The sequence below is a fragment of the Vanessa atalanta genome, chromosome 21 (genome assembly GCF_905147765.1).
Source record: "Vanessa atalanta chromosome 21, ilVanAtal1.2, whole genome shotgun sequence".
NCBI lineage: Eukaryota > Metazoa > Arthropoda > Insecta > Lepidoptera > Nymphalidae > Vanessa > Vanessa atalanta.
The window spans coordinates 6,489,096-6,504,147 of NC_061891.1; the positions used below are offsets into that span (position 1 = coordinate 6,489,096).

General features: G+C 33.4%; 2 protein-coding genes across 2 annotated transcripts in view; one reads left to right on the forward strand and one right to left on the reverse strand.

The window, feature by feature from the left end:
* The window catches only part of LOC125072359 (N-alpha-acetyltransferase 15, NatA auxiliary subunit), a 91,287-nt gene extending 82,933 nt beyond the window's left edge, over positions 1-8,354 (forward strand). The window contains exons 11-16 of the mRNA XM_047682969.1: positions 3,108-3,205; positions 3,600-3,698; positions 5,409-5,517; positions 5,608-5,771; positions 5,845-6,021; positions 6,756-8,354. Coding sequence (XP_047538925.1) covers positions 3,108-3,205; positions 3,600-3,698; positions 5,409-5,517; positions 5,608-5,771; positions 5,845-6,021; positions 6,756-6,929 — 821 coding nt within the window. The 3' untranslated portion in view covers positions 6,930-8,354. The remainder of the gene's footprint in view (positions 1-3,107; positions 3,206-3,599; positions 3,699-5,408; positions 5,518-5,607; positions 5,772-5,844; positions 6,022-6,755) is intronic.
* A 15-nt stretch (positions 8,355-8,369) lies between these two features.
* Positions 8,370-11,890, reverse strand: LOC125072360 (deoxycytidylate deaminase). Its single transcript, XM_047682971.1, has 5 exons — positions 11,632-11,890; positions 11,400-11,555; positions 10,700-10,788; positions 9,175-9,388; positions 8,370-8,579 (listed from the first exon to the last, which is right to left on the reverse strand). Exons 1-5 carry the CDS (start codon positions 11,670-11,672, stop codon positions 8,534-8,536), a joined length of 546 nt encoding a protein of 181 aa, XP_047538927.1. The 5' UTR covers positions 11,673-11,890; the 3' UTR covers positions 8,370-8,533.
* Positions 11,891-15,052: the final 3,162 nt, after the last annotated feature.

Consider the following 15,052-nt stretch of genomic DNA (forward strand, 5'->3'; position numbering starts at 1 on the left):
TTGTACAACCTACGTCACCTATGACCAAACTCCAAATTGATAAAAGTATACTTGTTTACATAACCGCTGAGAGGCGCGTTTCTTTGTTAGGTACTACTTTATATGATCTTTCCCATTTATGCACCTTAAGTAAAAACTTTTTTAATTCACGATTATTAGGTATTTGAACAACAGAAGCATGAAAATAATTCTAGCTATTGTCATACGTCGTGATATTCCGAAATTAGCAAATAGTGGTAGTTAATACCACAATGGTCAGTGACCTTAATGAAGTTTCAATCGTTCCATTGTGTTTGCAAAACATCGGTAACGCGTGCTGGCAGGTGCTCATGTCTGTGTAGGTGTACGATTATTAAAACTAAGAAAAAATACACACGATTATTTTTTACGATTGTAGATAGTTTATAAGTCGGTTTATTGGTTCATTGAATAGAACTACGACAGGATCGTGTTTTTGTATGGAATTAGACTTTTTATTGTTCGTTGTGATCGTCTATATCTATGCTCGTAAAATCATGCCGATTGTAATCTGGGCACGATCTTTAAACACTAAAACTGGGCTTTAACCCCGTACACAAGAAATAAAGATACGTTTTCAGTCCTTATTTATTTTTTGCATAGGCATCGTATGGTGATCAGCATTTAATGTTGACATTATTGTTATCTGTAAAAATCATCTTTTAACTATTGGCTATGAAATGAAATAAAAGTATAAGCCTAAGCTTAATTCGACTTAAATTTTCTCCATTATTGCAGTTTTCTTCCAGAATTGTATCTTGAACATGATGACAATTAAAAAAGTGCCCGTGATTTTATGGTCTCGTAGCAGATATTCAACTATAAAAAATAGTAAATAACAGCAGGCAGTGACCAATATTCATTGTGTGATTCATTTTATTTGTGTCAGTAAACGATTTTTTTCAATAACAATCATGTTAAAATTCTATACTTGACTTTACATAAACAAATTAATGTTTATAACATTATATAAATGACTTAACTAATACTATACGTTTCATAGCAGTCGCGGCCTCGTATTACAATCAAATCATAATTCCGCGCGCGCAGTCCGCTCTACTTCAATCAAAGCCGACCGGATCTGATGTCACTCATGATCGCCGCTTACAATGCACTTTTGTACAAAATGTAAACGACAGTGGCTAGGCTAAGGCGGTCGATTCGATTTGCGAGGAGAAACATTTTTATTAAATTAATTTTGGTCGTGATAAGTCAACCGGAGATGGGGAGAGTTTAATAGAAGAAATAAATAATAATAATAAGTATTTTATAATATTAATAAGCACCTATATATAATAAGTAAGAAGACGAAACTTTTGTGTATAACTGATCCAGAACAATTTTATGAACTGTCACCACTAGAACAAGCTCTTTGGAAGTAAAATTCTATTATCAATAAGCATGATATTTAAGAAAATTGACTTTTATATGCAGTTTTTTGTTTATTTAAGTATTTAAGCAATTTCATTATATGTTTTTCGAAACAAACACCTGACATCATGTAATTAAAATGGTGGAAAAAAGTAACTCAGTAGGAGTTTCTTGCCGGATCTTCTATTTTGAAAATTGAAAATTGTAGCTTTACTTTTTTTATTTTAGGACGCTGTAACATGACGATTCAAAAGTGCTTTTATGAGCCTACTTGAATAAAAAATATTTTGATTTGATTAAACAAAGTGAAGTAATTTAGAGTAGCTACAAAATTGGTTTGTTGAGTAAAAAATCGTCGATTTCAATTAATTAAAAAAGAAAAACCACATCTACATTATTTTTTATAAAAAAAACTAGTTTTTCAGGAAATGTAACCTTTAAGTTTTGATGTATTCGTATAGGATTTATAAATATAAATTTGAGACGAACGCCTCTGTTTGTTGCTTATACTGTGGTTGTTTTACTGACGATGAATGATACTGATGTAGGAATTATCGATTGATATTATTTTATCACTGAACCAAATTCAATGTAATTTTGTATGAAGCAAGCAACATAAAAAAAAAGTTTGAACTCCTTTCAAGGATAAAAGCTACTTTTTAACCGACTTCTAAAAGGAGGAGTTTATCAATTGTCTGTATTTTTTTTTGTCTTACGCCTGACGACCATACCTTACAACGGGAACGAAGCCGCGGTCGATAACAAGTTTTATATAAAAGTTTTAGCACTTGTATACCTAGCTGGAATTATAATTACCTACATTATTTTATGTATTCATATCATATAGATTATTATAATAAAAATCATAGCTTTATTTTCATCATGTGTACAATTACATCAGCGCTTATTATAACATTGAGAGATTGCTCAGTGGATACAAAACATGGATTTTAGCCGAAAGATAACAGGATTCAAATTTGAAAATGTTTTCAAATATCGCCTGCGTTATTTAAAAGCATCATAACTAAAACCTGGCTGTGACGTCTGTTCTTCTGTCCGCTCTTTTTATTGGAACAACTTGGTGATATACGCTCCAAGTATTATGTTTCTTCATCTAGAGGGAGTGAGGTTTACTCAGCAATAGCAACAGGATGTTCATCATTAAAGCGACATTTATTTACGTGATTGATCGCGTAATTCACTTCATCTTAATATTGACAATTATCTCCAATTATTTGTAATCTTTGAGTGTACTTAGGATTTGTATATTGGAATGCAAATTGACAATTATCGTCTGTAATTGTTGTTACACCGGAGGCGGACCTGATCCTTATATCGTGGAAATAAATCTCGTTTTAATGTGTTTGGTTCACGTTACCATAGTTTAGTAATTGATGTATATGTTTAACTGTAGGTATAAATTATAACCTGAAGGTCGCGGGTAATCGGCGGAAGTGTTAAGAAAAATATGTATTTATGGAAGATATAAAATAATTATAAATTCGTTTTAATACGTTTAAATATCAATTTTTTTTCACAAGAATTTTTTGATTCATCTCCACACTCATCAAATTGTTTTAATTAATGTATTATGTGTAAAAGTTATATTTTGTTTCATAATAATAACTCGTCCAAAAGACTAAATTTGTATAGTTCTGTTCTAGTGCAAATAATGTATCAAAACCGGTATTTATAAATATGTCGTATTTTTATTACAGAAAATCTCGCGCCATCGGAGCTAAAGAAACTCAGAAATAAACAGAGGAAAGCGAAACGCAAAGCTGAACAGGAAAGTGCCCTGGCGGCACAGGTTCAGGTAAATATATTTGATATTAAATAAATTATATAAAAAGCAAATATTGTCGATTGAATACGTATTGAGACAGATCCGATCGTGAAATTAACGCGTCTTTTAAGAATAATGACGCCGAGATCTTACTTCTGATAAAGGATAATGGTCGTTATGAGAATCAGCCATTGTATTTGTGAGTATGTGTATAAATAAAAAGCAAATGTATCAAGCCTCATCGTAAATAATGACTGAGTTTATTTCAACATTTTATTTTATCTCAATTACCGTAATTATAAAACAGGTGACTTAATTTCGACGATTTATTTCCTGTGCAAGACGATTTTATTTATCGCTCTTCATTCTTTTTACACTAATTGTTCTGGAAGCTGTCTAAAATTTTAATGTATTAAATTTCCAGGTGAAACGTGAACAGCACCATAAAGCGAGACAGCAGCAAGAACAAGGCGATCCAGAAGCTCCACAGCTTGATGAGCTCGTTCCGGACAAACTTGCTAGGGTGAGTAGTTTTACCCAACAAATTTTAATAAAATTTCCATTGAAAATATTTTATAATATTCCCCTGTATAATATATCGACACCAACAATTTATACTATGATAACTCGAAAGTGTGCGCACACTCCGCTAATAATCGTTAGCGTAATATAAATCGATTTCAAAAATTGCCTTTAGTTATTACATTAACAGCCTATAAATTTCCCTCTGCTGGGCTAATGCCTCCTCTCTCTTTGAGGAGAAGGTTTGGAGCATGTTCCACCACGCTGCTCCAATGCGGGTTGGTGGAATACATATGTGGCAGAATTTCGTTGAAATTAGACACATGCAGGTTTCCTGACGATGTTTTCCTACACCGCCGAGCACGAAATGAATTATAAACACAAATTAAGCACATGAAAATTCAGCGGTGCTTGCCTGGGCTTGAACCCGAAATCATCGGTTAAGATGCACGCGTTCTAACCACTGGGTCATCTCGGCTCAGCGGCCGCCCTTAGTTAGCGTTGTATAAATTTGTTACTTCGCTAATTTTGTATATTTCTTCACGATATTTATTAATAAATATAAAATAACATGTTTTAAGCAACTTGGCACAAAATAACGATTTTCACTAAAATTCGAGTTAGCGTAGTATAAATTGTAGGTGTCGATATGTAAGTAAATCATTAAAATACACTATTTGAATCAACAGCGAATCTGAATATTAAATAAAGTTCTCAGAGTAATTTTCTATGTTGTCTTGGGTCTGGGTGTTTGTGGTACCGTCGTTACTTCTGATTTTCCATAACACAAGTGCTTTAGCTACTTACATTGGGATCAGAGTAATGTATGTGATGTTGTCCAATATTTATTTATTTATTTATTTATTTATTTACAACTCACTTAGAATGAACTTAAAAAAGACTAGTTACTGGTCCCGGCTTCCTGCAAATAAAATAATAACCTACCGGGCGGTAGGGGGAGCTGTAATCGGGTTTCAATCCCACCTTAACCTTAATGTGATGGTCTTCATGTGGTCATACGAAAGAAATTAGTCCAACGATACAAATTAGACGACAAACCCGAGCGAAACTATGGGTGACAGCTAGTTATTTATAAAAAAAAAACAAAGTGCAGTTTACTTGTATATCTTCCCTTCCCTTTTGAATATCACAATAAAATAACGGTAGTATCAATTTATTTTGAAATATTTTCATTTCTGTCGTTTCGAGTTGCATCATTAAATCATTATAAGATTTTCGACGTTGAAGTGTGTAACGTGTCATTTGTGACCCACTTTTACTTAACAATGCATGTTTTATATAAACGTGCCATGAGTCTCATGAGAGCGGCCCGAGGCGGCTGTCTGTCTGTCACTATGATAACGTCGATATACAGTTGTATTAATTATCTTTTTACCGAAGATCAAATATTTAATCGACTACGACGAAGCAATAAATCACGTTCTCTTCGGATTCTGCACGCCAAACGAATCCTTAATAAGGATTAAGGATTCGTCTAAGGAGACGTGATCGTTACATGTTTAGCGTGGATAGCGCAAAAGTTCGTAGTTTTGAATAGACGGACGAGATAATCTTCTCACGAGGAGCGACCACACCGGGTCTGTAACGTGAAGCTTCTTTTCGCCTCCTATGACAGGAACATCGCAGGTAGTTCAAAACAGATAGATCAAACAAAACCAATAATGCATAAAATATTGTTGTCGTTTCCCAGGCAGAGGATCCGTTAGAGCAAGCGTTAAAGTTCCTGCAACCGTTGCGGACGCTCGCCGCGGACCGAATAGACACTCATCTCATGGCCTTCGAAATATACTTTAGGAAAGGTGAGTCCATGGGTCTTCTTTCTGTATAAAATTGCACTCGGTTAATACGTAATAATACATATTCACGATCGTATCAATGATGTCTTACAGAAAAGCCGCTCCTGATGCTGCAGAGCATAAAGCGCGCGTGGAGACTCGACAGTCAGAACGAACACCTCCACGACTGCCTGCTCCGCTTCCGGACCTGGCTGGACGACAAGCAGGCGGGGCTCCCGGCCGGCGTGACCACCGTCATCGACAAGGAGACGCAGCCGGTAGGTCGGCGAGCGTGCGACGCACCGCCGTCGGGCCGACAACGGTAGTCACGTTGGCGTCGTCACGTTGCAGATGTTCAAGGGGCGCAGCCCGCAGACGATGGCGGAGGAGTTCGTGGCCGGGCCGGCGCTGCGCTCGCAACGCGGCGCGCTGTGGGGCGCGCGCGCGCTGCGCCGCCTGCAGCCCGCGCCCGCGCCCGCCGCGCTCGCGCTCGCCACGCGCCTCGACCTGCCCGGCCTCTCCATACAGGTACCGACATACAGGACCGTCATAATATATTCTAACGCCAAGCATCAATACTCAGTAATGTTGAGATGGACATGAGTACTTACTATGCTCGTTTATTTTAGTACTTTTCATAGTCTTATGACATATGGACCGTTATTATCGGGCAGATATTGAAATAATATTTATTCTGCAGAAAAGAGCTATCCAAACTATTGACAATATTAGCTCTAGGACATAATTACGCGAAAAATTTAAAGAAATAGGTGTATTAACAGCTGCTTCACAATATTTTAATGATAATTTATTATTTATAAACCACTTAAGTTTGTTTGAAAACCACTTAAGATGTACCAAACACCTAGCAAGTCTATTAGGTCTTTTTACGATTGATTTAAAGGAGGTCTAAATGGACCCTGCATCTACTGGATCCCGCAAATATCTGGATTTAGCGAGACTAAGATAGTTCGGTTCAGCAAATATTTGGATTGCAATTATTGTAAGGGATTATATTTCATAGTTAGGTCATTAATGTAAATGAGGTAGATAAAGAGACCAATAATTGATCTTTGTGAGACCCCACACCAATAACCTTGAAAATATTTTCTGCTTACGTCAGCCGTCTGAAATCAAGTATCACGAAGATAAGAATCGCTAATGCATCTTGTAAAAGATGGTGTGTTAAAGATTCTTAATGAAATATAAATGTTCGTAAAGACAAAGCGGAAAAGTGTGTAGAGAATTATAAATATTTCCAGGGATGCGTCGAGGTGCTGGAGAGTCTCCGCGCGGGCGACTTCGGCGAGTGCGAGAAGGAGACGGAGCAGTACGTGCAGGCGTGTCGCGCCAAGTTCCCGCACGCGCTCGCCTTCAAGCCCGACGCGCCGCCCGCCGACGACGCGCAGCCCGGGGACTTCGCCCTCGACAACTGAGCGACCACGACTCGTTCTCACCCGCACATTGGAGGTGTCGGTCGGTCGGAGAGGAAGGAGAAAGAATCTGGCTTCTCGGTCGATATGAACCCTGATGTGCCCTCCGGTCCCGCTTCACCGGATATCGGATTCGGGTCGTCAGCGGTCGTTTGAACTCATCTTTAATAGTAATGTCTCTCATTGAAAACTACTAATAAGCTGAAACGGTTTGGGTGTTTTGTCATATCAGTGTCACAAAGACTATAATTGGCCAGTTGATTCGAATACGAGTTGAAAACGCGACTCTTAATTACATACAAAATAAGTTATTGATGTTAGTCGACGACGATGAAGCATAATTTTTTTCTGATTTAAAAATTTTTGGAGCTAATATAATAAAAAGTATACATTTTTTCTGCTGTTTAAAATTTAATATGCCATATAGAAGACTGTAGATTTGCGATTCCGAAAGTAAATTTTATTGACTATCCTTATTGTAAATCTTCATTTCATTACAATATGAAGTATTACTTAACAATAACATTGATTTTAATTTTATGATGAAATGGGTCGACATGTTCCTTCTTAGATTTAAGTCCCATTCGCTTAAAAATTTGCTGTTATTGTTATTTTTTTTTTTGTAATAAACGAACGACTCCATTTACGTAAATTTATTTAAGTGTCAAGACTGTAAGAACAAAAACTGTAATATTTTATGACGAGATGATAAAAAAATTGTAGGTTTTTTTTATTCCATTAACAAATCTTGTGTTCATCGATATTCAAATAACGTATTATATAATTAGGATTTATTAAAAATGGCTGGTTTTTGTAAAAAAAAAGTGTGGCAAATTCTTAAACCTCATGCAATATTAACTAAACTGAGGTTTGCTTTGTAAATAATTCTTATAATTAAGTTTTTATTGTACAATAAAGTTAGATTCCCAAAAGTCTTTGTCAACTTAAAATTTATTGACTGTGTGGGGCGTAGAATGAAATTTGTAATCATTTGATTGACAACATGGATAACTGTAATTGCCTTAGGTTTTATTGTTTTTAATTTCATTGTAGATATGTGTAAAGTTTGGACAATAATTATAATTATTGAATACACGAAAACTTCATAACCACTTTACTGTGTGTAGTTTGAAAAGTAAATGGTTTTATCTAGTGAGATGTTTCGGCTATCTTCACTGATTGCAGAACATTAAGGCAAATATATTATGCTATAAAACATTTTCGGATACAAATAATCAAGAAAAAAATGTATTGTTTTTTAATTATCGAAAGCCATCCTGTTCTGCTCAGAGGAGTTGCATCACATTCAATCTTTCAATGTTTCTTTGGAACAACCATGTTGATTTTTTTTTTTTAGTTTGTGATTGGAGTATTTTGTACCCCTGTCATCTTGTACATAAAGTAATAAAATTTTATTTTACAAATTTATTTACATGTCTCTTTTATTTATTACATATCCTTACAAAAATATATGAAGTCAAAACTTATAATTCATATAAAAATATGTCCAACAAACATCACAATTGCTTTTAAAAGTTCTTAAGTATATTTATTGATTTGTATTAATTAATACATAATTTCGATGAGGTCTTGTTGTTCCAGTCAATTCATGTAAATTTGATTACAATGGTGTCATTCTTTGGTATAAATTGCCTGGAAAAGAAAGTAAAATGAGTACTGCATTAATTGTTTTCATTAAGTTTGATGTTATTTCAGATCCATTGATAATTGAGATTTGACTACATTGTTAATTAAAAAAACAAGCATATTTATTGGAAAAAAAAACGATACATATTTTAAAGAGTCCAGAGCTGATATATTATGTAGGAAGTTTATTCAAAAAAAGCAACCTTATATAAGGCACTGAGTTAGTTGACTTGTTTTTATAGATTGGATGGTTAAGTAGAACATAGTCCAAATAAAAATTTAATGTCTCATTACTAACTGAAATCCTTTCAACAAGTAGGTTTAAAGCTGCTCTAATGCAGATAGGATACAAATGTGGTAAAATAACAGCTGTCACATGTAGATTTTAATACAATTTGTTTCTTTACCACTAATGAGTATAAAAGATGTATAAAAACAAATAAAGTACATTAAAAACTGTGGTAACCGATCTCCAATTTTTGGCTAAAATTAGCATGACACAACTGGTCCATATTGCTCAACAAATTATTGATCGGACTATTTCATAGAAAAAGATAAAATTTTAATATTTCTGACATTTATTATACAATACAATACGTACCAGTAATTTACACCAGCGGCATCAAACATTTTCTTAGAGGCAATGTACATCGGCTTGTGTGCTTTTTCATCGGATAGATATACAACTTCTCTGATGCCAGATTGTATTATAATTTTAGCACACTCATTGCATGGAAAGAGGCTCACATATATTGTGCAGTTATTTAAATCAGCAGAATTTTTGTTCAATATCGCATTCATTTCTGCATGACATACTGAAAGAACAACAGTTATTATAAATAGATATAGATAACACTAAAAATACACTTGGTGGCAGAGCTTAGCCTAGGTAGGTAACATTTGTGTATAGTTAGTGGTGAACTCGTCAAGTGGCGCTCTTGGCAGATTATCTATGTAATTTAATAAATTAAAAAAAATAATAAGAGTGTTTATTGTAATTATGTACTTGAATGAGAAGTTCTACTACTTCAGTGTCATTAAAAAACTTTTTAATTGCATGTCATTAATTACAATAAAATGATAATCATCTACTTATTAAAAATAATATAATATATGTAATTATAATAAATGCAATTTTTTAGTACTAACAAAACCACCACTAATAAATTTATTTATTTACGATTTAAATTTGTAATAAAATAAATATTGTAAAGTAAGATAAGGTGTGAAGTTGTCTAAATCGAAAGATATTACACTTAATCTGTGTGTTAGCAAGCAACATTATCATTTAGTTGTCACATCACCGGTGTAAGTGCAACATAAAAATAACTTTCACTTTGTCATAATGCACTAAAATAAGTATAATTCAAAAAAATCTTCTTTTGATTTTTTTTTTTACTGTGTCTGTTTCCTTTTTAGTATTATGATAGAACTGATTTACTGAATAAGTTTATTTATTATTACTATATCGGTAATTTCCCAATCTATTTGTTAATGATATTCATAAAAATATCATAGCATATTGTAATTATTTATAATTTAAATTATAAGTGCATTTTATATGTAAACCTTGAAACCTTGTCCCTTTTGTTGATTTTTCTAATAAATAAACAAAATAAATCACATAATTGTTTGTTATAGCTCACTCAAATTCAAAATACAAATATTGTATTTGATATTAGTTAAAACAATCAATCTAATCATACATAAATATTTATCTTATCAAATTACAGTCCATTTTGACTGTCATTTATAATTTTTTGAATTATACTTAATTTAGTGCATTATGACAAAATGAGAGTTATTTTTTAAGTTGCACCGGACAACTAAATGATAAAGTTGCTTGCTAACACACAGATTAAGTGTAATATCTTTCGATTTAGACAACTTCACACCTTATCTTACTTTACAATATTTATTTTATTACAAATTTAAATAAATAAATTTATTAGTGGCTGTTTTATTAGTACTAAAAAATTCAGAAATTGCATTTATTATAATTACATACATTATATTATTTTTAATAAGTAGATTATTATAATTTTATTGCATTTAAAAAGTTTTTTAATGACACTGAAGTAGGAGAAATTCTCATAAAATTAAAATATTATTTAATTTTAACTTACCATAAAGGAATTTACTGTCCAATGGTGATGGTGTATTTTTACCCCATGGAAAATCGTCATCTTTACACCCAATTGGGAAACCATTGTACCTGAAATTAATGTAAAATATATATTTAATTTTATTTGTTATTAATTATATTTTTCTATAATTATTTTCAACAATTATTTGAAGTATATGAATATAAATCTATGAATTAGTGTTTCAAGATGTCCTCTATTATAATTTAAGTAAAATTATTTCTTATTTTCAAAGAAACTTAAATTGTAATAGAAAGTACAAAATGTTTGCATTTTCCGTGACATTTTAGTTGAGTATTAATAAAATAGTTACGGTAATAATATAATGCTTGTGTATTCTATGAAGCTCTACTAATTCAATTTCTGTTCTATTACAATTTTCATAATTTTGGCAAGTTATAGTAAAATATAAGAAAAATGCAATAAACAAGAGGTCACAAATTTAGGCTTGGGTACAAATCTTATGGCTTTTTTAAGTTATTTACCAATTTAATCACATATATTAATTTTGAAATGGTACAAACTTAATATTTGTGTTATATAAATCCGGTCTGAGTTGAATAAAATATTTAAAAAAAATACAGGGATATTAAACTGGGTATAATGGATAAGTAATTATTATAATGTCTAGATATGTGTTCACCGTCCTGGAAAATGTTATTTAATTATTTGAAATATTTACCCAATCCCAAGTATTTTGTTTTCTTTATTAACAACACAGGCTCCCACTTGATAACTTGGATCTTTGCTTCGCTTCGCAGCTAAAAATGCTATTGCCATAAAATATTCCTTCCAGCCAATATAACCCTCACGTTTTGTTTGAGTGCTGTTTTGAGCGCTAAAAGAGTTAGGTGATTTAAGTTAAGTTACATTTTATCGTATTAAATTCTCATCATCAAAGAAATTCATAATACTTATTCAACGAAAGGTTTTCGATTTTTTCCGGTAAGTCCATATTTATAGTTTTTGGTTGGGTATTTTTTTCACTTAAACTAAAGTACCATGTGGAGTCAAGTCGGAAATATAACGTAGAGTAAATATTTAATTAGTGTTGTTGAATACAACTGAATAATTGATTAACGGTTATTCGCGGGTTATATATACTCTTTCATGTTTAGTTACATTATAGATAACATTTCCATTGTTTCTGTTTCACTGTAAAGTTATTGACAATTCATATTGACAATGACAATTGACAATTAGTCACTGGAACAGATTATAAGACCTAATCAGCTTAGTGCAATGTTGCTGCTCTAACTACTTATTTGTTAAGTAACTTCTAGCATCTGAAAATATTTTCTCCAAGTATCTTAGTGTCGTAAAAATATTACATTAGATTATTTTTCATCTCCTGAGAGAGATCCGCTGAGCAACGTACGGAGCAATGTGACATGCTCATCATCACAAATTAACAAAAGATCCTGCTGAGTTTCTTTTGCCACTTCTTCTCAGGTAAGGGATGTTTCTTTTTTTAGAAAGTATTTATAGACGCTATGATAATTATATAGCCATACATTTGTGCACTATTTCTTCTGTGTTGGTAAGCAAGTAACAAAAAATAACGGGTGTCACTTCAGAATCTAAAATTGCTCACTGAACCAGAGACTATTTAGTATCTATATTCTACCGCCAAAAAGCAGTACTGTTGTGTTCCGGTTTAAAGAATCAGTGAGCCAGAATGAGATAACATCTTAGTTTCCAAGATTGGTGGCGCATTGGCGATGTAAGGAATGTTTAATACTTCGACATTGTCTATGGGCGGTGGTGACCGCTTACCATCAGCCAATTTGCTCGTCCATCTAGATATATCATAAAAAAACCTATACTTTAATTTTATATAATAATATACAAAATGTCCTTAAAAGTTCAGTTCACTTCTGGTAACGGCCTGACTGATTTACCAAAAATATTATGTAAAACTTTATTGTAAACCTTGTTGGTCTAACAGGATAAAATTTTGCACCGTAATTCATTTTGGAACTTAGATGACTTCCTTATCTCTTTCTTCTGCATATCAATGACTTAATGCAAATCATCAGTATTCACTGCTATGCAGACAACCGTATTGTAGACATCTTATACATCGGCCGCTGTAATATTTCTTGAGATCACGTCGATGAAAACCGGAACAAATGTATCAGAACTCGAGTTTTTAAAGAAAGTCTTGGATTGGGGCCGACTAAACCTAGTTCAATTCAACCCCAAAAGAACACATATTGGCGCTTTAACCGCTAAGAAATCACCATTTGTCGTATTTTCTCACTTTGAGAACATTTCCCTTGCTGCCACAGCCAGTATCGGAATACTTGATGTTGATATTTCGAGCCTCGTTCAGTTCCGCGATCAATTGGAAGGTAAAGCCAAATTGGCATGTAAAAAACTCGGTGTGTTCAGCAAGGCAAGATGGTACTTCATACTAAACGATATATGTCGCAAATTCGACTTCACATGGAATACTGCTCTCCCCAGTACCAGCTTCTTTCATTTGACCGTATTCAATGCAGAGCGGCTCGAATTATTGACGGTCAAGTTTCCAACCTGTTTTGAAGTTTTGGATTTGCATAGAGATGTTGGATCACACTGCATCTTCTACGGTATTTTTCACAGAAAATATTCCAAGCTATTGATTGGATTAATCTTTGCCGCTGAATTTCACATTCGGACTTTTAGTCCGAATTACAAGTTTCATTCGAACTACCTAGATGTCCGAAAATCCACAACAGCGCGATTTTAAAGGCATAATATTTTTTTTCGCTTAACCAACTTTATTTGGAAACAGCTTTCACCGGCGGCTCCCGAGCCGATACGACTTGGGAACCTTCAAGAAAAGAGCTCATTTCTTAAAAGTTCAAACGGTGTTGCAGATGTCCATGGGCGGTGGTAGTCACTTTCCACCGGATGAGCTTCCTGCTCGTTTGTCACCTATTGCATAAAAAAGGCCAATAAATTTCACAAAGGCCAGTGACGTACTTGCAATCGCCTCGTTGTTGCTGATGTCCATAGCCAGTGGTCGTGACTTTTCACCAGGTGAGCCTTCCACTCGTTTGGGGGCGGTATGACGTGGTTGTAGTTAAATAGGGGGGAGATGAAACTGACTAACTCCAACAATCACTGCCATCACGATTTAGTCTCTGCCATTATTGTCATTTTTATGGTGGTACATTTGGGGCTAGTCAGCTGTAGTGAGTCAGTGGAATTCCATTTTAGATGAATAGACTGGTAGCGTTTTCATTATCACTCGTGTGTATACATGTAATTTATGTTATCATTCTCATGTCATGTCTGAATTTCAGACATGACATGAGACAATGAGGGTTTTGGCATCCCGACATTTGTCGGGATGCCAAAACCCTCATCATTAGATAAATTTCAGATGGAGAATCAACGGTTTGATATTACTAACAAGATGTTACGCTCTAACATACATATATAACGTAAAAAAATTGGCGTAGGCCTTTACGCAAGTCCGTCTGGGTAGGTATCACATACTCGCGTCGCATATTCTACCGCCAAACAGTAATACTTACTATTAGTGTTCTAGTTTTGAAGAGTGAGTAGGCCAGTGTAACTGCTGGCACAAAGGACATAACATTTTAGTTTAGGTTTGTGGCGTATTGATGGCGATGTAAAAAATGGTTAATATTTCTAAAAGCGCTAATATCTTTGGGCAATGACCATTTTCCATCAGGTGGTCTATTCTGTCCGTCTATCTATTTAATATAACGAAGTTAAAGTGTAAATAAAATGTCTGTTATAAATGTTTAATTAACGATCTATACTTTAATCAGAAGATTAAATTTATTAAATTATTTATACGATTACAATTTTTTAATTAGTGTCTGCATTTTTATTACTTTCTTTGAACTGTATTGCATATTTTATTTATTGACGTAAGGTAAATGAAATACAATTAACGATAGTTTACAGGCTTACCCGTTTATACCGTTTTATTTAAAGAATTATAGCTGTGCCTCACGATCTTACACACGTGCATTTTTTTAATATGCCTAGGTACACGGTATAATAAAAAATATTTAAACCTAAATATGAATGAAAAATTAACGATTTTTATTTAGTCTATATTAATATTATACTTGATAAAATAAGAAATACATATTTAAATACATATAAGTATGTTATATAATTAGTACGACGAAACGAATCTTTCGTAAAGTTTTACCGAGATTTAATTTATTCATTTGATTAAATCCACTTATTAAAATTAGTAGTAAACGCAACACATTAACCGCCTTTGTGGGTATAGTGACCACACGCGTATTTCAAAACAGTGGTTTTATTAAAAAGTATATAATAAGTGTCGTGATCTGAATAAAA

Coding starts and splice junctions, on each gene's coding strand:
- LOC125072360 (XM_047682971.1), bottom strand. CDS start 11,672: ATGGACTTACCGGAAAAAATCGAAAACCTTTCGTTGAATAA. Junction 9,389..10,699: donor GGACAGTAAATTCCTTTATG/GTAAGTTAAAAT, acceptor TTGTTCTTTCAG/TATGTCATGCAGAAATGAAT. Junction 8,580..9,174: donor GCCGCTGGTGTAAATTACTG/GTACGTATTGTA, acceptor TTTCTTTTCCAG/GCAATTTATACCAAAGAATG.